Genomic DNA, 22,685 nt, shown 5'->3' on the forward strand with positions numbered 1-22,685 from the left:
GCTGGCAGTCTTGCTGATCTATCATCTGAATGTCTTTAGGTAAATTTTGCTCAGGTAATGTGTTTAATTAGTGTCTAAAAAGCAGGTAAATTTCTCAGGAAACTAATACTGTTTTAAATGGGATTCAGAATTAAAACTAGTGTCATTTTCATAATACATCAATATAGTAATTGTAGTGTTACTGTTTATTCATTGCTGTACATGAAAAAGTACATCATCCTTCTATATAATACAATCTTAAGGTAGTAATTACCCAACTTTTTTTTTTTAATTTGCAAAAACAGTTGATGCCCTGCTTTTAAATGTGTTCAGTTTTCAAAATAAGGAAACATGCCCTATATCTTAGTGATACACTTGAAGTATGAATAGTGTGAATTAACTAAAGGGTGTTCTGGTGTATTTTGAATTTGGTTATTTGTAGTGTATCTTCAGTAAAGTGTCATCCTTGTGTTTATGTGCATTTTGAAGTAACAGCAAATGTTTTTCTTTTCTAGGAAGTATACAGGAATTCTATGCCTGCCTCCAGCTTTCAGCAGCAGAAGCTACGGGTTTGTGAAGTGTGCTCGGCTTATCTTGGTCTTCATGATAATGACCGACGACTTGCTGATCACTTTGGAGGAAAACTACATTTGGGATTTATTGAAATAAGAGAGAAGCTTGAGGAACTCAGGGTAAATCATTCTTACATTTTTTGTGTGTGCTCCTACTTAATTATTTGCCAGGCACCCTTAATGGAATATTTCTTTCTCTGTGTGTGATTTTTTTTTCATATCACTTTAAACTTTGGGAGTTCGTTAGCCTAAAAACACGAAACATTCTAATTTAGCATCAATTACCTGGATAGATTTGTAAGATGACCTCTTTTGCACTGAGGAAGATTAAAACACACATTCAAAGTAATGCATCTTGGAAGCTAAGAACTTGAATCTCCTTTTAAAATGGAGAACTGTATTTTGAGTGAACAACAGCAATGTTGAAACATACTTAGCAGTTATAGGAGATAGCCAAAGGAACTTTGCTTTTAGCCAGATGATTGACTAAAAGTAATAAGGAGACTCTTGACAAGAGCATTTAGTAAAGAGGATGGAAAAGTTGGAAAAGTTTTGGAAAAGTTTTCAAAAAATGTAAAGAAATGCTTGGAACTCAACCTGCTGTATAATGAATGACTAAAACTCAAATTGTTCATTTTACCTGGAGAAAGATTAGGAAATTATTTTGAATAGAATCCAACAACTCAAGGCTGTAGCTATCCAAAATGGGAACACCAAATTATGTATATCTTGAAGTCAGAAATAATTGCTATGGGGAGGTTGCATGTTCTCTGTAGCTTGAACATTTGAAATCCAGTTGGAATATTATAACCTATCTTGACCAGAAATCATATGCTGGGAGAAAGACTTACTGGAATGATATTCTGGACCTCTGGTTTTCAAGAGGATGGATTTGAACACTGATGCCATTTATGACCTTAATTTATGACAAATTATGGAGTTCACAGTTCAGTTAAGCAATTTAACTGTAGCAATCACCAAAGACAGTAGCTAAATTGGTTGAATTCCTAAGAGCAGAAATTGCTGCTACTGGATTTGAATAAATGGACTGGTTTATGTTCTGTAATATTCCAGCTGTCTTGCATGGATACTGTGACTTGCCCTTCGGAGAGCTAACTCTTCCTGTTGATGTTGCCAACTCAGGCTCCTAACTATAGCTGGTGTAACTTAAATCTTAGATGCCTAGAACAGGTCATGTGTACTTCCTCTCATCCCTCCATGAAATTATGCAAAGAGTCACTTGAACAAGAAACCTTGCTTGTAGTTAAATTGCTGATGTTGTACAAGGAAATAGAGATATAATTTGACAAAAAGGGTTGAAATAACTAATTATTTACATCATTTGGAACAAAATATGCATGGATAACTATTTCACATTCCCAAAGCATCAATAAATTAATCTTTCAAAGTGCTTTGCTGATAAAGAAAGAAAACAATAACTATCCCCTCCTTCCTCAGAGCTCTCCTCAGAGATCTAATCAAGATGCTGCTGGGGCAATTCCACCTCTCAGAAGAAGGTCTTTACAAAGAGTTGAATTTCTTGCATCATGTCCAGAAGGTGGCAAGACTTGGGTTTGGCCAGATCTCCAGTTGTGAGTTGCACACCTGAGGGCCCTCTACTGAGCGTGCCTTGTCCCCAGTAGTAGTGAGTTCACCCTGGGGGCTATCAGCTGAAGCATCTGCTCTAACTTTATCCCACACTCATAATACAGATACAAGTAGCCTCAAAACTTAGGTGTTGGCCCAACCAAGTCCTTTAAGAAACAATTAACTCTCCCAGTTCTGATTGCTTTCTGCCTTTCCCCAGTGTCCAAAATATGATAGGATTGGCATGGAAACTCTCACATTAAAGGCATGACTTACTGTTCTGAATTCCCCTTTATTAAAAACTTAATATTTAATTGCATATTTCAGGTCTTCATGTAACACCCATGTGCAGCTCTTCTGCAATAACTTCTGTTTCTTCAAGAAAAAAAATAAAATATATGTATATATCCTGAGGAAGAGAGTGGGAATAATATACACAAGGGAAAGGGGATATGCCTAAGGGAGAGAACTGAATGTTAACTGTCTAGATTATTTTTATAGCACCTTCATGTGAAAAATTTTTTAATATAACTTAATATATTCTTTTACTTTCAGAGGATTGTGGCTGATAAACAGGAGAAACGAAATCAGGAACGTCTGAAACGTAGAGAGGAGAGGGAAAGAGAAGAAAGGGAGAAACTAAGGAGGTAGGGATCTGTTTTAATTGCATGTACATTATGACCTATTTATGTTTAATAATAAAACTGATACAGTTCATACACATTTCTAAATATGCAGAATTACAATAGTTTGCATTTCTTGGAAACTTAGAAGGACTGAGATGGAATTTCATTCTAAATCTTAAAACATGGAATTGTTCTCATAAAAAGCATTTATAAAAACTGCTGATAGTATTGTCTCTAGATATTTCAACAAAGGGCCTCTGGGATAATTTTCAGGCATGTACCTTGTTTTGAGACCTGACAGATGTGAGCTTACATGCATATGATCGCCTTACATTTCTTAACAATTTCCTTCAGAGATGTTAGAAATTTTTCTTACTGGAAGCAGTTCAGTGTATGATTAAGGAAAGCAGTTCCCTGTTCTTCTGTGGAATAGTAGCTTCCAGGCCTGGTGGGGCTGGAGTGGAATGGAACCTGAGTTGCAGTTCTCTTGACACGTTAAGTTTCAGAGGTTAACAGTGAATTTCTGAAATCTGTTGCAGTTTGGTACTATTTGCCTATCAGGAAATCTGGGAATACTGACATCCCCTGGAAACTTTTTCTGTGGGAGGGATGTAAGTTAAAAAGTTGGTTAGATATTCTTCTGGGCTTCTAGTAGAGTTGTCTCAAAAATAAATTTTAAAAGACCCAACCAACATGAAATAGGGATGTGTTTCCTGATAAACGTGTTACAAAGATGTTGACATCAATTAAAAGGCCTTTAAATACTTGCTGCTAAAGCAAGAAGTACAATAACAGGTCAGCTAGTCTGGTTTATTATTACTAAATTGCACTTTATTTGATAGTGAGATTCTCTTAAGAAAAATTACTATTTTCCATTTATTTCAGGTCCAGATCCCACAGCAAGCATGCCAAAAGGTATAAAAATCTGCAGACAAGGAATACCAGCGGTGAAGTTAGCCTTTCACAAGCTGGAACATTTTAAGACTGTCTAGCACTGTTAGTTTAAGATGACCATCTTTACAAACAAAGCTTTCTGTTACATAGTCATCTCTCTGTGTGTTTGTACACTATTTATCACCATGCTACTCAGTTTATACATCTACATCTATTTTGTGGCTATTACAATGCAGCTTCATGTCCCAAATAACACTTAAAACACAGAGAATTGCTTTTTCTTTGCAAAAGCTTCTGGCTAATATCTTTTGGTGAAAGCCCATGTTTTCAAAATCCCTAAGAACCAGGTTAACTCATCAGATCACCCATGAATAGTAAGAGTGTAGTTTCAAATCTACACAGTTGAAGGTCACCAGTGAGGTATGATTGCAAAGTGATTTGGAGGGGGGAAAAAATAAGAAAATGCCAGATTTGTGTAGTGTTTAGAACCTTCCAGATTAGTTTTGTTGTTGTAGCTATGGGGAACAATATAGTCCAGTTTTTAAAGAACATCATAACACACAGATTCTGGCAGATGATCCCTGTCACTGCATCATTAAGTTCTTCTTTCCCTGATACAGATACTAGTTTAAAATGTAAAAAGTAGATTTTTTTTTTTTTTTCATATTTTTATTTGCTTTCAGGAGCCTGAATTTGCTATGCTGTAGCCATACAGTCACGAATTAACTATAAAATTGTCTGCATTAGTCAAAAAGGAGTTTGTAGGCTTTCTAATGTTGCTTTCCCCTGTCTGTTTGCCTGTGAATCAGACACTGCAATGGTTCTGAACACTGCAGGCCATTCATTCTCTGTACAGATGTGCTCACACATAGAGTGTGTAATGTTCACAGCACTCTGGTGAGAGTGGCTGGGTGAGAGCAGTGTGTGCTGTAAGCCCTCTCTGTTCCTAGGTCTAGGTCCCGGGACCGCCGCAGACACCGCTCTCGCTCAGCCTCGCGGGAACGCAAGAGACGGACTCGATCCAAATCCCGTGAGAAACGGCACCGCCACAGGTCCTGCTCCGCCAGCCGCAGCCGGAGCCGCAGCCACCATAGAAGCAGGCACAGCTCCAGGGAGAGGAGCCGAGAGCGCAGCTCCAAAAAGAGGTGAATGTTGCCCTAGAAATAAATGGCTTTTCCCAACACACAATGAGAATGTTCACACTAAATTAAGTTTATGCTTACCACTTAGTAATTTCAACACATTTTGAGTCTGTCTCAGATTTCAGTTACAACTTCAGCATATTTATGATTTGACACATCAGAGTGCTTTATTCTCTTTTTTTTTAATATATCAATAACAGAGTTATATATTACTTCTGTTTTGGATGAGTGCTACAGAGTATTGGTGTCAAGTTGATACCAGTTTCATGCACCATAGAAAGTGAAAAAGCTGATTTTCATTTGAACCCAGGGATATCAGCAGTTATCTTACTGTCAGTGCATTCAGGTTTTTCCTCGGGCTGTCGTTCCCAACACTCATCTGTTGTGAACTGCACCAGATGAAAGTAGGTTTAGGTATGTCTGAAAGTAAACTTTTTACACTGCAGCTGAAGATTGTGCTTTGCAAGGATCTCTCGTGGAAAGATACTGCAGGGGGCAGGCTGGGGCTGTTGCTTTTGAATGATTCAGTTGCTGTCTGCTCCTGAGGATTGGCTGACTTGTTTACACAAATGAGGAGAGCACAGCTTAAAAGACTTGGGATTGCACAATGAGGCATTTGGTAGGGAGGTCTTCTCATAAACAGAATTCCTGTCTTGTATAGGTTACCCACTGTGGCATACTTCAAGAGCAGTACAGTGAAAGGGTGCTCAGTCTTAAAACCCTGAGACTCTTCACCTACAAGAACATAAAAGGTCAGGTTTTGAAGTGGCCACACATGCAGGGCTTATAGTTCAAATTATTTCAGGAGTTAAATCATAGTTACTCCTGCAGGGGACTTGGGCACAAGGTACTTGATGAACAAGTTGAACTAGATCCAGGATGAAGCATGTAGTTTCTCTTCTTCTGTGACATGTAGTTTGTGGAATAGGGTAATGCCTGTGGATCCCAGTGTTTTTTGCAAGTACTAAGTCTTGCAAAACACTACATTGTAGCTAAAGTAATTTTTTCAGATGAGCAACTGATGTGAAAGTTCACTTCTTTGTAAGCTTACAAAAGGAAATTAGTAAAAGATTTTCGAGACCTTAGTTTTGAAGCTTGGAGGTTAAGTGACAGTTACTTTCTGTAAGTGGAGAGAGTACAGTCTCATGGTCCAGAGTACCAAATTTTTTGACTAGGAATTGATTGGCTAGCTGTTAAAATTTTTCTGTAAAAATCTGTATTAGAACATTTTCTGATTGCAGTATATGGTAAAATACAGATGGAATGTTTTTCAAAAACAGACCTAAGTGCATCTGTAAGGGAATATAGAGGAGGATGTCTATTCCATTTTTCTCCCATACAGGTAGCTAATTTAGTTTAAAACTACCTAGTTCATTTAACAAAACAGGTCTTTTCTGTCTCCATCATAAAGGTTTTGAAAATGCCTATTTATCTATATCTAAAAAGAACACTACCCCAACCTTTCAAAGTCACACAAGGGTTAATTCTTATAACAAAATATGGTCGTAGAACAGATTCCAGATTTGTTTTGTGTTTGTCATTTAGAGCCTCCCTCCCAGAATTATGCAAGTTTATTTCCTGCTACTTTTAAGCAAACTCCTGTTTTTAAATGTGTTTTTTAAGTTTGTAATTTATAGTCTTAGAAAGGCTGTTCTTAAACTGTTCTTAAACTAGAGACTGCAGATGAGAAATTTCCACTCAACTCCAGTTAATGTAAACTTGGAGGTGGAAGCTGAAAGTAAGAGATGTAGTGAAGCACATTGAACTTAATCTGTGTAGATAGAAGACAAGTACTTTGAGGTAGGATTTAAAGTAGGAAAGGGAGAAGGGTAGAATGATTTGGTGTCTTACATAAACAGAAGTCTATGAGAAATCTAAAGCTGGGCTGGAAAAAGAAGAAAAATATAAAACCTAAGTGCTGATTGATAGCTCATGTCTAACTTGAATTCTCAAATGCACTGCACTTTTCAGATCCTCTAAAGAAAGATCTTCCAGAGACAAAGAGCGTTCAAGAGATCGTGATCGAACATCCCGTGACAAAGACAGAAGCTCGAGGGAGAGGTCGCCGCGGGATTTCAAAGACAAGAAACGCTCGTACGAAAGCGCTAACGGCCGATCGGAAGAGCCGAGGAGCTCGGAGGAGCGTGAAGCAGGGGAGATATAACTGGCTGTATATTCACCTGATCTCTAGCTTCCTATGGAGTTGCATACTTTGGTTTAGTTTACAGTTGTTCAAAGGGACATCAGTGAGCAGTTCCAACACTGATACAACTAGGGTAGATGTACAGTATATAAAAGTGGTTATAACAAAGTCAGAATTAAACCCCATGAATTAGTGGTGCCTAAAGCTGGGTCCTGGACTTCCACCAAGTTGTAAAACTTTTCTGAAAGATTTCTCTCTATTCAGGACAACAGTTTTATGTACCAAGATGCAGATCTCAATGTTTTTAATCTCCTTTCCAATACAAGTTAGTGAACAAATTACATTGTACTACTTGCCTTGGGTGCTTTTGAACCTTTATAAATTCTCCAATTCTGCTCCAGTCAAAACAGCAGCATTGAAAGGTTGTATTTGGGGGGATTTTTTTTTGTTTGCTTTTTTGTAAGAGGGTGGGTGGATGGATATTAACTTTTACTCTAAGATTATGTTCCCAGTGTTGGGTTTTATTTTTGTTTGGGATCCTAGGAGTTTATTACAGTGGGAGCATTTAGACAGGAATGTGTGCTGGAGAAAGCGGAAATGTCTTTTTACAGTGCCTACTTAGACTTGGAAATTGAACAGCTGTTGCATTACATCTTTTTTATTTCTACTTAAATTTTGAAATCAAAGCCAGTCCCATATCTGTACCATTTGATTGGTATGTGTTCAATATATTTGTTTTTTTCCAGAAGGACTCTTTCTGCTTTTTCTTGTGGAGTACATCTTTAATTGTATTAAAACAAACAAAAGAACCAGCAACAACAAACAAAAATTAAGAACAAAAGAAATAAAAAAATTTAAAAGAAACCATATTGTCCAATAACTTAACAGGGATATACTGGTCTGTTAAGGTGGTTAACTAGCAGTTCAGTCATTTTAAAAATACCTGATTATTAGTTTTTAACATACAGATGTGCTCTAGGAGAAGCAGTCATTCCTCTTACAATCCTGATTATTCCAGAATCTTCAAAAGCAGAAACATGTGGATTCAGAATCATAGAGCAGTTTGGGCTGGAAGAGACCTTAAACATCATCCAGTTCCAACCCTCTTGCTGTGGTCAGAGACACCTTTCTCTAGTCCAGGTTGCTCAGAACCCCATCCAGCCTGGCTTTGAACAGTTCCAAGGATGGGGCATCCACAAGTTCTGTGGGCAACCCCTCACTACCCTCACTGCAAAGAATTGATTCCTAATATCCAGTCTAAATCTACCTTCTTTCAGTTTAAAGCCATTCCCCCTTGTCCTGACACTACATGCCCTTTGTAAAAAGTCCCCCTCCATTTGTAGGCTCCCTTTAGGTACTGGAACATTCTGTAAGATCTCTCCAGAGCCTTTTCTTCAGGCTGAACAACCTTAATTGTCAGGAGTGGTGCTTAATCCCTGTGATCATCTTTGTGGCCTGCTGTGGGCCCACTCCAATAGGTCCATGTCCTTCCTGTGCTGAGGATCCCAGAGCTGGATGCAGCATTGCAGGTGGGGTTGGTGGGGATCCCACCAGGGCAAAGCAGAGGGGCAGAATCCCTCCTCTGACCTTGTTGCCCACACTGCTTTGGGTGCAGTCTAGGACACGTTTGGCTTTCTGGGCTGTGAGTGCACGTTGCTGGGTTGTGCCTAGCCCCACATTCCCCCCAAGTCCTTTTCAGCAGGGCTGCTCTCCATCTGTTCATCCTTCAGCTTGGATTTGTGCTTGGGATTGCCCTGGCCCAGGTGCATCACCTTGCACTTGGCCTTGTTGAACTTCTTGAGCTTTGCACACACCCACCCCTCAAGCCTGTTGAGGTCCCTGTGGATGGTATCCCTTTCCTCCAGTGTGTTGACTGCACCAACTTGCTGAGGGTGCCCTTGATCCGAAGGGGTTGCTGTCCATTCTGTTGGATTTAAAGTGCTTTGGGGTATTTAAGCTACTCAGATATGCCCTACTCCCACACAGAAGAATTTAGATGTTGGTAAGTTTTCCTCATTGTGATCACACCACTGAGTTACCTGATAGTGATGCTTAAGAGCAGTGTTTGTAATGATCTATTGGCATTTCCAGCAGGTTCTGCAGCCTGTCTCTCCCTAATGCAAGTGCCCATGACCGCCTGCTAACATCCTTGTGTAATACCATTCACTCTGTGCATCCCTCCTCAGTGTCATGTCTGTAGCATCTTCGGCATGGTCAGAGCACACGGGTGATAATTCTAACACTGAAGATAATTTAGCAGTGTATTGACTGGCAGTGAAAGCTAGAACAGGACATTTACACCTCTGCAAGGACTTGGATCCAGCACTGCACATTCCACTTTGAATTCACATCATTTTAAGCTGCCAAAGTGATGATGACTAACTACTTAACCATTTATTTATTTATCCATTTGAATTCTGAGCATGAGTTTCCTTCCTGGGACTGTTTCTTGATTTCCTGGATGGCCCAGGTGGTTGATGAAGGGAAGTTACCAGTGTTTGTCCATCTGCTACAGACAGAGTCTAAGTGCTTGAAAACATCTATCATCACACAGTTGTTAATGGAATTCTAGTGGGGTGACAAAAGGTGACCAGTCATTTCTAGATATATCTTACATAGCACAAGTGCCAGTGATTCCTTTGGAATTCCTTTCTGGATTATATTCCAGAAATACTCAGGACCTGTCTCTGCCTGCAGCCAGCAACTACAAATTTTGTATTGTAAAAAGGGGGAGGAAGGGAGGGTGGGTGAAACTTGCATACTGTGACAAAACAGTGCCTAGACTCCACACTAGCAAATTCTGGATAATATGCTATCCATTTTACAAATGGCTTTTAAATTGAAATTGCAGAAGGGAGATTGGGTTTGGGCCTTCCCTTATGTAGAGGAAGTACCACGCTAAATGTTAAGCAAGAAGGTATCTCTGATTCCCTCATAAAATAATCTGAATTACTTGTGAAAATACAGGACTGAAGTGCAGTTGGGAAGAAAAAATTAGAATGACTGATGAAACACACTTAGGATGCAAAAGATTTGAAGCATCTATCAGAGGAGGAGAGTTGTGCCTAAATACAGATCTTCCACTCATCAGAACCCAGTGACCTTAATTTCCAGGACTGAAAAACTGAGGTATTCATCCCCTGTAAATTTCCTGCTGGACAGCTGAAGTGTGGTAAGGACTGACCTTAGTCTTCATGGTTAAATAGATTGCGAAATGGAGCTCTTGAGAGAACCTAGGGGTGCTGTAGATGAGCATCAGCTTTTGAGATCTTGGAAATTTTGCTAATGCAGTTGTAGCTCTATAGCAGTTTTTCTCAAACTGAAGATGTACAAAATGAGCAGAAAAAGTAAATAACTGATATAAAGTGTTTGAACTACAGTGAACTTGCAAGCATCCTTCCCATATCTCATAATCAGTCCGAATTAGTCAAGGGAGTGCAAAACAAAAAGGTTAAGATGCTAAGGAGCTGGAGAATGGCACATTACCAGAAATGAGATCCTCTCCTGAACATGGAATGGTAGAATTGGTTACTTTGAAAAAGCCCATCAAGAACATCAGATCCACCCATTAACCCAGCACTGCCCGGCCCACCACTAAACCATGTCCCCAAGTGCCACATCTTCCTGCCTTCTGAGTACCCCCATGGATGGCAACTCAGCCACCTCCCTGGGCAGTCAGGCTCAGTGCCACCACAGCCTGTGTTGCTTTTCCCACTGCAGCAGGAGGAACCACACAGTAAAATGGTGACATTTCCAAGCAGAAGCTTGGCCTAGTGCCACTGTATCCCATTACCCAACATAAGGCTTGCCAGTGGAGCTGCCACAGGAGGCTGTTCCTCTGTCCCCATGCCTTCCATCAGCTGTTGAATCTGGGAGTTACCATCCCATTACTTCAATGCTAGCCCTGCCCTGGAGCCCCTTTCCCTGTCCAGCCTATCTTGCACCACCCATCCCCAGGGGGAATGGGAGAAAATAGGTAAACCAGCTCTCTAAGCCAGTGCAAAGTGATGACTGAGCAAATGTTAAATAGCCCTCAAGCAGGGATCATCTATGTAGCTGAAGAGAGAATGGTAGCAAGACTTCACCCCTGGGGCCAGTGCAAGGCAGCCAAGGGCATGGGTGGCTACATCCAAACAGGTTAAGCTGTACAGACAGAGAAGTCGGGGGCTGTAGTCAACATTAAACCAAGTATAAATGCAGACTGAGACACAGTTCAGAGGCATTGGCAGTGTGCAGTGTTGTGTAGGGGCGTGCAGCACCTGATAACCCCTCCAGTTTACTGTTCTCTGTCCCACATTTCACATGCCACCTTCCTCAGTATCATTTTCCTTTATTCCAAGGCAGTAGAGATTAGTTTCTTCTGATATAGGGGCTTATAGAAAAGGTTAATGCACTCTTCATCCAGTCCTGCATGAAAGTTCTTTCTCTTTAGTTTTATGCTTTGATCAATTTTATCCACTTGCTTAATAAATTCATGCCCTGTTACTCATGTGATTATTACTTTTCAGTAAGAACTGAAATCTGTCTTTCCCTGCAATTTGCAAAACAGGGAATCAGAATCCTGCACAATGCGGAATTTCAGGAGCCAGCTGGCCACTCCAGGCCACAGGACCCCGAACACCAACACCAGCCCTTTTCCCTGGCAAACAAAACTCACCAGGCCAGGTTCCTGATGGCAGATTGCAGGAGCCACTTGGCACTGTCAAACCAGCCCCAGGTGCAAGTGGTGCCAGCTTGGGTCTGGGAGGCATCCTGCACAATGAGGAATTTCAGGAGCCGGCTGGCCACGCTGGATAAGGCTGATTCCAATGAAATGGCTTTGGAGGAAGCCATGTTGTGGCAGTTTTGTGTTGCCCTTGGGATGCCTTTTGCAGCTGCAGTGTGCCTGGAGCTCTGGGCTCTGTGGTTTCAAAACCCCAACCCTAGCTGGAACCCTAACCCCAGGTAGTAAATGTAGGCTTAGGCTAAGGCTAAGCCTAAAATGTCCTAAGAAACCCTCAAGAATCCCCTATATATCCTTAGAAGGTGTGGAAAAGTCCTGAAAAAAACCTGCTCAACCTCCAAGCCCCACCTGTTTCTCTAACCCTCAGATGTCTTCCCCACCTTTTTTGCAGTGGATCTTGTCCTCTGAGGGTTCTCTCATTGTCCTGGTGTGAGGGTTGCTGTCCTGTCCCATCGGGAGGGTTCCGCTCTGGTCTCGCTCTTAGGGTTGCTGTGTTGTGCTGCTGTTGGGGGAACAGGCTGTTGTTAGGGGGGCTGGTTAGGCCAAGGTTAGGGCTGGGCTGAGGGGTGCTGCACCTCTACCCTACCTTGCCTCCAAAGCTGCACCCTGTAGCAGCCCTGATCTCCACTGCACTGTCCAGTCCTTAAAGCCCTCTCCCTTTACCCCTCAAGCCCTCCCTCTGCCCCTCAGGCTCTGTCACCCTCAAGCCCCCCCTATGCCCCTCAAGCCCCCTCTCAGCTGCCCCTCAGCTCCTGTGTGTCACCCTTGACCCCTCTCCTTTGCACCTCAGCCCCCAGCTTCTCGGTGTCACCCTCCAGCTGCCCCTGCCACCCTCAGCATCTCTGTGTGTCACCCACTGTCCCCTCTCCCTACTCCTCCCTCAGCTCCCAGCCTCTGCCACCCTCAAGCCCCCACAATACCCCTCAAGCTGCCCCTCAGCCTCTGTCATGCCCTGAAAAAACCCTAAAAAACCCTATCAATTCCCTAAAAAGCCCTAGTTTTCAAAGTGTCCTAAACACCCCACAAAAACCGAAAAATAGCCTCAGAATACACTAAAAATACTCTACTTTTAAAAAGCCTCTAAAACACCCCTAAAAATCCCCAAAGAACCTCTAGAAAATCTCTAAATAGTCCTAAAAGAGCTCTAAGAATATCCCTAAAATCTTTAAAATGCCCTGATAAGACCCTAAAAAAGCCTAAAAAATTCCTTTAAAAACCCTAGAAATACCCTAGTCCTAAAAAAGTTCTCCATATACCCTCAATACTCCTCAAAAAGCCCTAAAAACTTTTAAGCAGTCCTAAAAAAGCTCCAAGAATACCCAAAAACACCCCTAACAATTCCAATTAGTAGTAAGCCCTTAAAACACCCTAAAAAATTCTTTTTAAAGACCTGAAAAAGCCCTAAAGGTATCCTAAACAATCCCAGAGAATTCCTAAAAAACTCCTGAAAAAAAAAAAACCCCTAAACCCCTAAAATATCCTTAAAAATCCCTGACAAAAAAACTAAAAAACCCCTTAAAGACAGTTTAACTCCTACCTGTAACTCTGTGGCCTCCAAACATCATCTCTACCTTCTAATTGGGGTAATTGCCTGCACCTGCTGGGAGGGTTCTGGGGCTGTCCCACCATTCAGGTTCACCTGTACCCTAACCCTACCTGGTACCCTGAGTCCTTTGCACCCCTAACCCTCAGTGTCAGCTCTCCACCTCTCAAGCCCCCCCCTCTTTGCCCCTCAGCCCACAATGTCTGTGTATCTCCCAAAGCCCATGTTCGGGATCCCACGTGCTGCTGCAGGGAGTCACCGCTGGGTGGTGGGGGAAGTGAGGGATGGGGCGACCTGCATTGAAGAACCCCAGCAGAGGGCCAGCCACTCAGCACCAGAGGACCCTGAACACCAACACCAGCCCTTTTCCCTGGCAAACAAAACTCACCAGGCCAGGTTCCTGATGGCAGATTGCAGGAGCCACTTGGCACTGTCAAACCAGCCCCAGATGGCACTGGTGCCAGCTTGGGTCTGGGAGGCATCCTGCACAATGCTGACTTTCAGCAGCCAGCTAGGCCAGGCTGGGCCACAGGCCCCCAAACACCAACACCAGCCCCTTTTCCCTGGCAAACAAATGTTGTATCAGCAGCTGGAAATACAAGGAAAGAGGAAGAAATGTTTGCTTCTAGCCCTGGCTTTCCCTGCTTTCCCCTCTGTGGGCATGTAATGGAGTCAGCAGGCAATTAGAAAGTTCTCTCATGACCTACCTCTCCTGGCTCTGGCTTTTCAGTTCTTATTGCTGGGCAAACTGCAGTCCCAAATCCCTTTCCCTAGGCTCAGTGGTGCTGCCAGACCACTGCAGGCAATCAGAGTTATAGGAGATGCTCCATCAGAAAAGCAGGATTAACTAGCAGCAAAGTAGGGCTGGACACCAGCAAGGTCACAAAGGGCCTGAGAGCAGCAGGAGCTGCCGTGGCTGTACAGCCCTGATGCCGAATTTTGCCCCAAAAGGCGAGAATAAGCTGCCCAGAGACTGGATTTGAGGTCTATAGGCAGGAGGTATTTATTGGCAACGCGTTGGAGAAATCGCTGAATGGATTTCCAAATTATGTACAGCAAAAGCAGGTTTTTATACAATTTTGAAAAAGGATTACATCATTATTACATGCATATTCATAGGTAGGCAGGAGTACAGTCGGAGTCTTCCAGGAATTCTTGGTCTTCCTTAGTTAAATTTTAAGCTTTTCCTAATTTGGGCAGTTTCCTGTTATTCTTGGTATGTCTTTCCATGGCTTGGCAGAAGTTATTGTTGTATTTGGCTTGATTCTAACGGCTTGGCAGGTCACTTTAACTTATTGGCTTCCATTTCTGCTTTTCTCTTCAAATATTCTAATTCCAATGTTTCCTCTTCAAATATTCTAATTCCAAAGTTTCTTCTGTGTGTGTTTTTTGGTTAACTTATCTAGATATCTGATCAAAGTCAGGGCTCCCTAACAGTGTATTTTAGGTTATTTATTAAGTTATCTAAATATCTGATCAAAGTTCTTCCTAATAGTGTATTTTAGGTTATTTGTTAACTTCTGCGATTCCCTTGATATACTTTTAAGTGTCTTTTAATTCTTTTATTTCTCAAAAACTATTGTTCAATATAATAAATGGCTTCAGCCCTTTCCCACTTTCCCAGGCTGAAACTATCTGACAAGTGCTGACTGTGGTAAAGTATTGATGGTGATGCTCATTTAAGTGCACAAGGGTTAGAAATCGTTCCAGGTGCTGGCTCAGAGGGGCTGAAAAGAAGGCTCTTTTACAGCACTGGCCCTCAGGCACCTTCAGCCCGGCTGGAACCTCTGTCTCCATCTCTGGAAGGTGGTAAATGGGTGGGGACTTTGCACTGGAACCACTGTAACTTTTCTAATGGCTGCCTTCAAATCCTCCGAAGCTCAAACTGGTTTGCAGCAGAGCAATGGGAGTAAGGAACTGCCACCACCTCTTTTCTGAGCTTTAACTACTTGTACTCCTTCAGAGGGATTTGAGACTATAAATAGTTTTTTACACATATTGTTCTTGTTTTACAGTTTTTGCCAATTCTGTGCGATATTGCTTCTCTTTCTCCCCAAGCTGAACAGAAAACTGAAGCAAATAAAGCAGCCTGCCCCATCTTCCCCTCTGGCTAGAGTTCCTCTTCTGGACTTTGGGATGTAGCATCCTTTGCCAAATGCACTGGGTGATGAAAGCTACATGTTAAATGAAGAAACCTCTGCATTTTTACTTGTTTACAAAACTGTTGCATCATGGTTAAGTGGAATCCATAAGAAGCCTGACTGCCACAAGTGTGATGAGTGCCTGGGTGGGAGCTTGAGGTGGTTTTCAAAATCCCCCAGTACCACCGGTAAATGTGCACTGAAACCAGCTGCCACTGCTGCACATCACCTTTTCTGTGAAGCAAATGAGAGGGCACATCTGCTTTCTCTGTGTTTATTGCATTACACTGAAGCAAACCAGCATGTGGTTATTTGCAGTTATTAACTGATTATTTCACCAAGTCTAAGGAATACCAAGAAAAGCAATTAAATAGTTCAGGACCCAGTTAACACTGAAGGGAGGCTCAGGCTGTGTGACTGGACAGAACGAGTCCCGTGCCAGGCTGAGGCCCCTGTGCTGTCCCCACAGCAAGGCAGCAGTCTCCATCAGCTGGGTGCATTCTGAGTGCACAAGAGCCAGTGAGCTCTACTCTTGCTTCATGGGGGAACTCAACCCAAGTAATTTCCTGGGAGTAACACAGTGAAATCCACACCCTGGAGACGTTCATCCCTGCCCAGAGGGGTCCAGTGGTGACCACACTCAGTGTTGTCATCCCTTGTGCTGAAAGCTGCTCTGAGAAACCAAGGTTGGGTGAATCTCCTGGCTCATGCAAAACGGGCCTTTCCTCATGTCTCTCCCAGATGCTGGTCATTCCCATACAGCACTTCCCCCTTGTTTAAGTTCAAACACAAAACAAAACTCAGGCCTCTTAAATAATGACCTCTACAAAGATTCTAGAGATGCTCCAAAATGTCCTGTCATTCATGAGGATAGAGAGGTGGTAGGTGAGCCAAAGAGCTGCTGGTGCTGCTGGCAGGAGTAAGTCTTTCTTTTAGGAATAGAAAGCTTAAAGTCACCATCTTAAAATGCAGTCTTCAAGGACAGTGGCCAGAGGAACCCACCTGAAACAAACTGCAAAGCAAATCAGGATTTGTTGGTTGACTTTGATGTGTCTGCAGGTTTTGTTTAGCTGTAGAAACTCAGTTTGCTAAGGAAATTATTGACATTGATATTCTATATTGTATAAGCCTTTTTTCTTGCTTTTTTAATTTTTAAATTTTAATTTTTCCAGCTGTGGCTGGGGGCCCATAAGCAGCAAATCGGTGCTGGCAAGTTGTTTGAAGAGCCTGGAGGGTGCACAGCCTCACCAACCCTCCTCTTTGTAGATATTGTTCAGGTGGGTACAGATTTCATTGGTGACCTTCTCAAAGGAAGTTTTGCAGTCTCCGCCAAATTTCTCCTCCATCAGTTGTAAGATAATGTCACAGATAATCTAAACAAGGAGAAGGGAAGAAACAACCAGGGTGAACTTTGCTCCATATTAGAGGCATAAGAACTTATATATCTTTAGCTGGGATTCTTGGAGGGCAGAAAGGGGTACAAGAACAATTCAGAGCACATGACCTGCAGAGCTTGTAACAGGGCATGGAAAATAAGCTGCATTAAAGAATTCACAATAAAACTGCTGCTGCTGTTTTTAACTACCCCAGTTAATACTGACTGCACCTATCACTTAAGGATAGCTGTATAGGACTGATGTGCTTCATCCATCCACTGCAATCCTTCTCCAGGCAGGGGACTGTCCCAAATATTTAGAGGCCATGATGAGCCCTCTGTTGGACACCTATGGAAAACATACATGGCTTGGGGGCTAAGTTTTTCCCTGACCTTTCCTGCTCGTTAGCTATCCAGCACGCTGTAGCAGAGTTCTTGTAGGTGGTATACTTTGAAATGCCAACTCCTTTCCTCTACAACATTTATTGTTTTATGTGCATTTTTACCCTGAAAAAGTATTTTCAGCCATAAATCATCACTTATTTTCCCACTCATTGAAAATTGGGCCCACTGCTTTTGAAATCACCTTCATTTGGAAATAATCTTTGCCAGAAGGTGCCTCTTTTTGCTGTGTAAGGCAGACAAAATAGTTATAAATGCACTCTGCTAGTGACCTTAGGTGGATCTGGGCAAGTAATTTGATCCTGTATTTATTATTTGAGTTTTTTTAATTATGACAATGCCGTTGTCATTGTTGCTCAATAACAGCTGGTTCAGTTGTCCTGGAAAATCTCAGCTCCTGTTACAAGATAAAAAATACATCAGGGACTGAAGTCCAGTGTTAAAGTCCTTTTCTGTATCTTGTTATTAAATGGCAGGTGTGGGAATCGTATTGCTCTGAGAAAACCCTCTACAACTCATGGGCAGCTGTGCAGCTCCCACCACATCACCTGCCTGCACCACATCTGCTGTCCAGCCATCTTCCCCACCAATGCCAGATCTCTCACTCCTGCCATCTTCCACCACCAACCTCCTCACCTTCCACCACCTCCATTCTCTGAGGTATATATATGTATTCCCACATACAAAGCCTATGTTCCTCAGTTCTACCCCTCAAAGAGGAAAACATGCTCTCCTCACAATTACACCCTTTGGGAAGAGGGCTGCTCACTCACCCTAAAGTTTTTGGGGTCAATCTTCAGCTGGGTGGCATGTTTCTTGCCAAGTGGGGTCACTATCCCAAGAAAAGCCTCAGAGTTGTCCAGGTGTTGCACCATGTCATTGATGGCACTGAAAACCTTCTTGCCATGGCCCCTGACTTGATCTGACTGTTTCATCTCTTCAGCAGAGTCCATGCCTTTGAAATGTGTGAAGTAGGACTTGGTGTCTGGGTGCTCAGTAAACATCCTGTTGAGGAATGAGAGACATCCTGACTTGTGAACCAAGGTATTAATGCAGATATAGCCACACATTCCAGGCCCTGCCTTCCACATTTATGTCTCTTTTTCCCCTTCTCTTTATTAGAACAGACACTTCTGCATTCCTTGTTTCTCCTTTGCCTTTTGCACCTGTGCATAACCCCCAGGCACATAGCAGCCAGTCCTCTCTCCCTTGCGTCTCCAGGGCATTTCCTTTGCTCATTCCACCTTAAAACCTATAATGAGCTTATTCCACTCCTTCTAAAGATAATATATTCTCTGTGTTACTTTCACAAAGAAGTGGCAGCACATTCACATGACTGTGACAGTTTAATATTCCCAAAGATGTTCTGGACAACAGATATGACCACTGTGATACTGGTGGGTGTTTTCATAGAGAAACCCTACTATTGGTTTTGTTAATTAATTCCTTCCTAGAGTCCAGTGCAAAACTTTCTTACTGCCTGTGACAGACTGTTGTCTGAGTATGGGGTACTGCTCATTCCATTTATTCAAAAGTAACACAATTCAGTGTGTTTGAAATTACCTTTGATCAATTACAGTCATCTTGGCCAAACTCTTTTTAAAAAAGCAGTTTACTCCTTTGGATAAACTGGTTATCCACCTGAAATATCTATAGCAAATTCCACACTGCATTTCACAAAAAAGAGTCACAAAATGGTTGGGCTTGAAGGAACCTCTGGAGGTCATCTGGGTCAATACCACCAATCAAGCCAGTTGCCCAGGACCATGGTCAGATGGCTTTTGAGTATCTCTGTGTATGGAGACTCAACAACTTCTTTGGGCAATTTGTGCCAGTGCTCAGTTGCACTCAGAAGTAAAAAAGGAAAAAAAAAGTTTCCTGATGTTGAAGGGAACATCCTGTGTGTCAGTTTGGGCCTATTGACTCTGGTCCTGTCTCGTGGCTCCACTGAGACGAGCCTGGCTCTGCCTTCTTTGCACTGTCCCTTCAGGTTTTTATGTACACATTGACAAGATTCCCCTGAGTTCTCTCTTCTCCAGGCTGAGCAGTCATAGCTTTCTCTGCCTTTCTTTATTGGAGAGATACTACAGTCCCCTCATCATCTTCCTGGCCCTTTGTTGGATTCTTTCCATTACGGCCGCGTCTCTCTTGTCCTGGGAAGCCCTGACCTTCTCTATAGGCAGGCCTGGGGCTGTAGGACACTAAAGCAACACCTTCTAGAGTAAATTAGCCCAGGGAGGCAAGCTACTGGATGCTACTAACATTTTATGGCTGCATTTCTGACCCTAACTGTGCTCAGATTGTGCCACCTGCAGAAGGAAAGAGCAGCATGTAAGGCTTTGTGAGGGTAATCCAGGCACAAGGTGTGACATACAAGGAAGCTGGAGGGAGGGGTAAATGTCTGATAACTAGAAATAGTATTTTAACTGATCCATGCTTATGGAAGTGATGTAAGTCCCAGATGAGAGTAGAGTATGTGAAAGGTGAACAGAAGAGAGGGAAACAGGATGGAAATTAAGAGAGGAAAGTCCACAGAAAGGTTATAATACAGTGGAACGGATGGACTGAGGCTGAAGGAGAATCAGAAGTGAAATACCGAGTTTTTAAAAAGCATTAAAAGAGTTTAGAGGTAAAGAGGAAAATAACGCCCATGTTTTGTTCCCATTCTCTTTCATATCACATTTTCTTTTCTTTACCTTACATGGGTGAAGATACTGTTCTTGTCTCTTCTTCTTTTCCCATCCCCTTACCCCTTTGTTTTTATTTTTCCTTGTGTGGATTGCTCCTCTTCCCAGCAAGGGCTGCATGAAAAACACCATGACATGCTCCTAGGCAGTAACTCCATCCTTGCTGTTCCTCCTTCACCCCTCCAGGGCAGCAGTTGGATGGGCTCTTTCCTTACCTGACCAGCACAGCTGTCCCATTGTCCTCAGCATCCACATATATCTTCTCCCAGGCACCACGAGCACTTTGCACCTCTGCTTCAGAAAGCGACATGGTGGAGGAGATGTTGGCAACAGAGGGTGCAGCAGGAGGGAGAAGCACAGGGAGGTCCTGCAGTGTCCTTCTGCTCCAGGTCTCTCCTCAGGGCTCTCTAAATACTGCCCTGGGGATTTAAGAGATCTTGAAGGGTCTCTTTGTCTCTGTTACCCTCAGTAACATTTCTGCAGGTTTTAGAGCTACCTAATCACTTTTAATCAGGAAAGAAACCAACCACATGAGGAAGAGGACTAGCCCTGTAGCCATAGGTCAGGTGCCAAAGCAAAGGTCTCACTGTCTGAGGACAGAAGGGAAAAAAGGCAGTTTTCAGTGGGGGAAAAAAAGATAAATTCTCTTCCCCTCTCTCCCCTGCCAAAGCCAGTGCTTGGCTCCTTTTCCTGAAGGTGATCCTTGCCTGAGCACTAATTTTCCTGGTTTTCTCCCAAGAGTGCTGCTGTGCTGAGGTCACTGTGGTGCCCTGCCATCCCCTCTCCCTGGTACTCTTTGGTCTTTCAGTCAAAGATCCTGTTTCTAGTCCAGCAATTCTCTCCAGTCCTGCCTTCATGCCACAGTCTCTGCTTTCCCCACAGCTCTCTGGTTTTACAGGGGCTCACCCCACAGCTGCTCCCAGCCTTGGTCCCATGAGGGTGGGAGGCTTCACCAGCCCAAAATGACAGCATTGCAGGGATGGTGATGGCAGCGTGGCACAGCATCCACAGCCATAGTGCCCTGCAAAGCCACTTCCTTTTAGCACTGGAGGCAAAGGGTGCACAGGAGCAGAGGCATTTCACTTTCCTAACCCTCTTGGCTGGCAGCTGGGATCTCTGTCCTGTCTCTGACCTCTGACTGCCTGGGAGAGAGAGAAGGGGTGGAAGGGCCAGAGTGGAGCTGCAGACAGAATCTCTGGACTTGTTACAGTCACAGTCACTTGGAACTGGAGGCAAAAAGTTTTCACGGATTATCCATGCAATGCCTGGGCTTAACCTCTGGCAGGAATGTTCTGGTTAAGTCCAGAGCATGCACACAAAATAAGGGCTAAGGGGCTTGAGAAACTGCTGCTGGATGCTGAGGGCAGACAAAACTTCATATTGTTTGGGATGGTTTAGAGGAGGGAAGGAACAGGTGTGAGGGGAAAATATGCAGCATGTCAAGAAAAACCAGCCTGATACCCCAGGGCAGAAGGAAAGTGCTGGATGCAAACTCACAGAGACTGACTGGTCTTGGTGATGGTTGTGTCCCACTGCTGCTGAGGGAGGCCTCAAATGATCTCACTGAAATCTGTCCCCTCTTGCCTCCCTCTCCCTTTTTACCACACAGCAAACAAAGAGCAGTCTGGTAGAAAGCTGCAAAGCATCTGTGGGTGCCCCATCCCTGGAAGAGTTCAAGGCCAGGCTAGAGGGGACTTTGAGCTACTTGGTCTAGTGGAAGGTGTCCCTGCCCATGGCAGGGGGCTGGAACTGGATGATCTTTAAAGTCCCTTCCAATCCAAAACATTCTATGATTCCCTAGTAGACTTCTCCTCTGCTCTCCCCCATTCTCCTCTGGGACACTGCAGTATGAACATGCTCCATCCCTTGATATATAGTCAGACATCCTGTCATGGGCCAAAAATACCTATTTTGAGTTGAGAAATTTCAATCCAATTGCCTTATTGCCAAGTAACAAAAACAGCCAACAACACTTAGATGCCTCACTTCCCCCTGTCCTGTTTCCCCACCCCATGCTGCAGGTTACAACCAGACCTTTTGGTGAGGCCATGGGTGGTGCAGGAGCTGGGATTGGTGTGTGGGACTCCCTTGCTCTTGCTGCTCCTTGTGTCCTACTCAAGAGCCCTGCTCCAGCATGGGCTCTTCCACTGGTCATCATCCTGTTGGATACTGTACCTGCCCTGAACTTTTCTCTCCCTTTTCAGTGCTCCCTGCCCTTTCTTAAACACATGTCCATGGAGGCACATTTATCTTACTTGGTGGGCCCAGTTCTGGGGCCAGGGTGACAATTTTATCTGTGACCAAGCAGGTGTCAGCAGCACAGGGCAATCCCTGACCAGACAAAGCAATGACATCTTCCCTCAAGCACATCACCATGCTCTCTCTGTGACATGCTTTTCTATTCTTCCATCCTCTGGTGTTACTTTTACTGTTTTGGAAAATTATCTTCTGTTTTCCCCTTGCATGATTTGCCAAGTCCTTGTACGATGAATACAATAATCCCTCATAAAGTTTTGATATCTCTAACAGGGCTATATACATTTATTCAACATCTCAGCAATCTCTAGCAATTGAAACAAAAAAGCTTCAGAAACCCATTTATTTTGGCCTGGAAATGGAAAAGCTATGGAAAATGTGCTGTTTAATCATGAAGTCATTGCTGATACCTCCCCACATGTGAGCAAGAGGATGAGTGCTTGGTTTATTTCTTTTTCCTCTCATGTGGTTTGTTTTGTTTATTATGCCAAGGGAAGTGAATCCTCTCAAGCACAATTTCTATTGCATGAAGAGACATATTTTCTAACAGGGGTGAAGGTCCTCTGGATGCTGTCCCTAGAGAAAGGAATCTTTGTGTGCAAGAGCAAAACAACA

The 22,685-nt window shown here is 43.1% G+C and overlaps 2 protein-coding genes across 4 annotated transcripts in view; one reads left to right on the forward strand and one right to left on the reverse strand.

The window, feature by feature from the left end:
• Nucleotides 1–7,691, forward strand: part of LUC7L2 (LUC7 like 2, pre-mRNA splicing factor) — a 29,961-nt gene extending 22,270 nt beyond the window's left edge. For 2 of the 3 annotated variants that reach the window (XM_036400764.2, XM_036400768.2), the window contains exons 6-10: nucleotides 495–671; nucleotides 2,694–2,785; nucleotides 3,650–3,679; nucleotides 4,609–4,803; nucleotides 6,772–7,691. In XM_036400764.2, coding sequence (XP_036256657.1) covers nucleotides 495–671; nucleotides 2,694–2,785; nucleotides 3,650–3,679; nucleotides 4,609–4,803; nucleotides 6,772–6,964 — 687 coding nt within the window. In that variant the 3' untranslated portion in view covers nucleotides 6,965–7,691. The remainder of the gene's footprint in view (nucleotides 1–494; nucleotides 672–2,693; nucleotides 2,786–3,649; nucleotides 3,680–4,608; nucleotides 4,804–6,771) is intronic. The other variant, XM_036400766.2, reaches the window with a different exon arrangement.
• An 8,903-nt stretch (nucleotides 7,692–16,594) lies between these two features.
• Nucleotides 16,595–20,124, reverse strand: LOC118698450 (cytoglobin-1-like). Its single transcript, XM_036401759.1, has 3 exons — nucleotides 20,030–20,124; nucleotides 17,901–18,132; nucleotides 16,595–16,723 (listed from the first exon to the last, which is right to left on the reverse strand). Exons 1-3 carry the CDS (start codon nucleotides 20,122–20,124, stop codon nucleotides 16,595–16,597), a joined length of 456 nt encoding a protein of 151 aa, XP_036257652.1.
• Nucleotides 20,125–22,685: the final 2,561 nt, after the last annotated feature.

Source organism: Molothrus ater, chromosome 5 (assembly GCF_012460135.2).
Source record: "Molothrus ater isolate BHLD 08-10-18 breed brown headed cowbird chromosome 5, BPBGC_Mater_1.1, whole genome shotgun sequence".
NCBI classification, from domain to species: domain Eukaryota; kingdom Metazoa; phylum Chordata; class Aves; order Passeriformes; family Icteridae; genus Molothrus; species Molothrus ater.

Coding starts and splice junctions, on each gene's coding strand:
- LOC118698450 (XM_036401759.1), bottom strand. CDS start 20,124: ATGTCGCTTTCTGAAGCAGAGGTGCAAAGTGCTCGTGGTGCCTGGGAG. Junction 18,133..20,029: donor GGGACAGCTGTGCTGGTCAG/GTAAGGAAAGAG, acceptor ATTCCTCAACAG/GATGTTTACTGAGCACCCAG. Junction 16,724..17,900: donor TTGACCCCAAAAACTTTAGG/GTGAGTGAGCAG, acceptor CTCCTTGTTTAG/ATTATCTGTGACATTATCTT.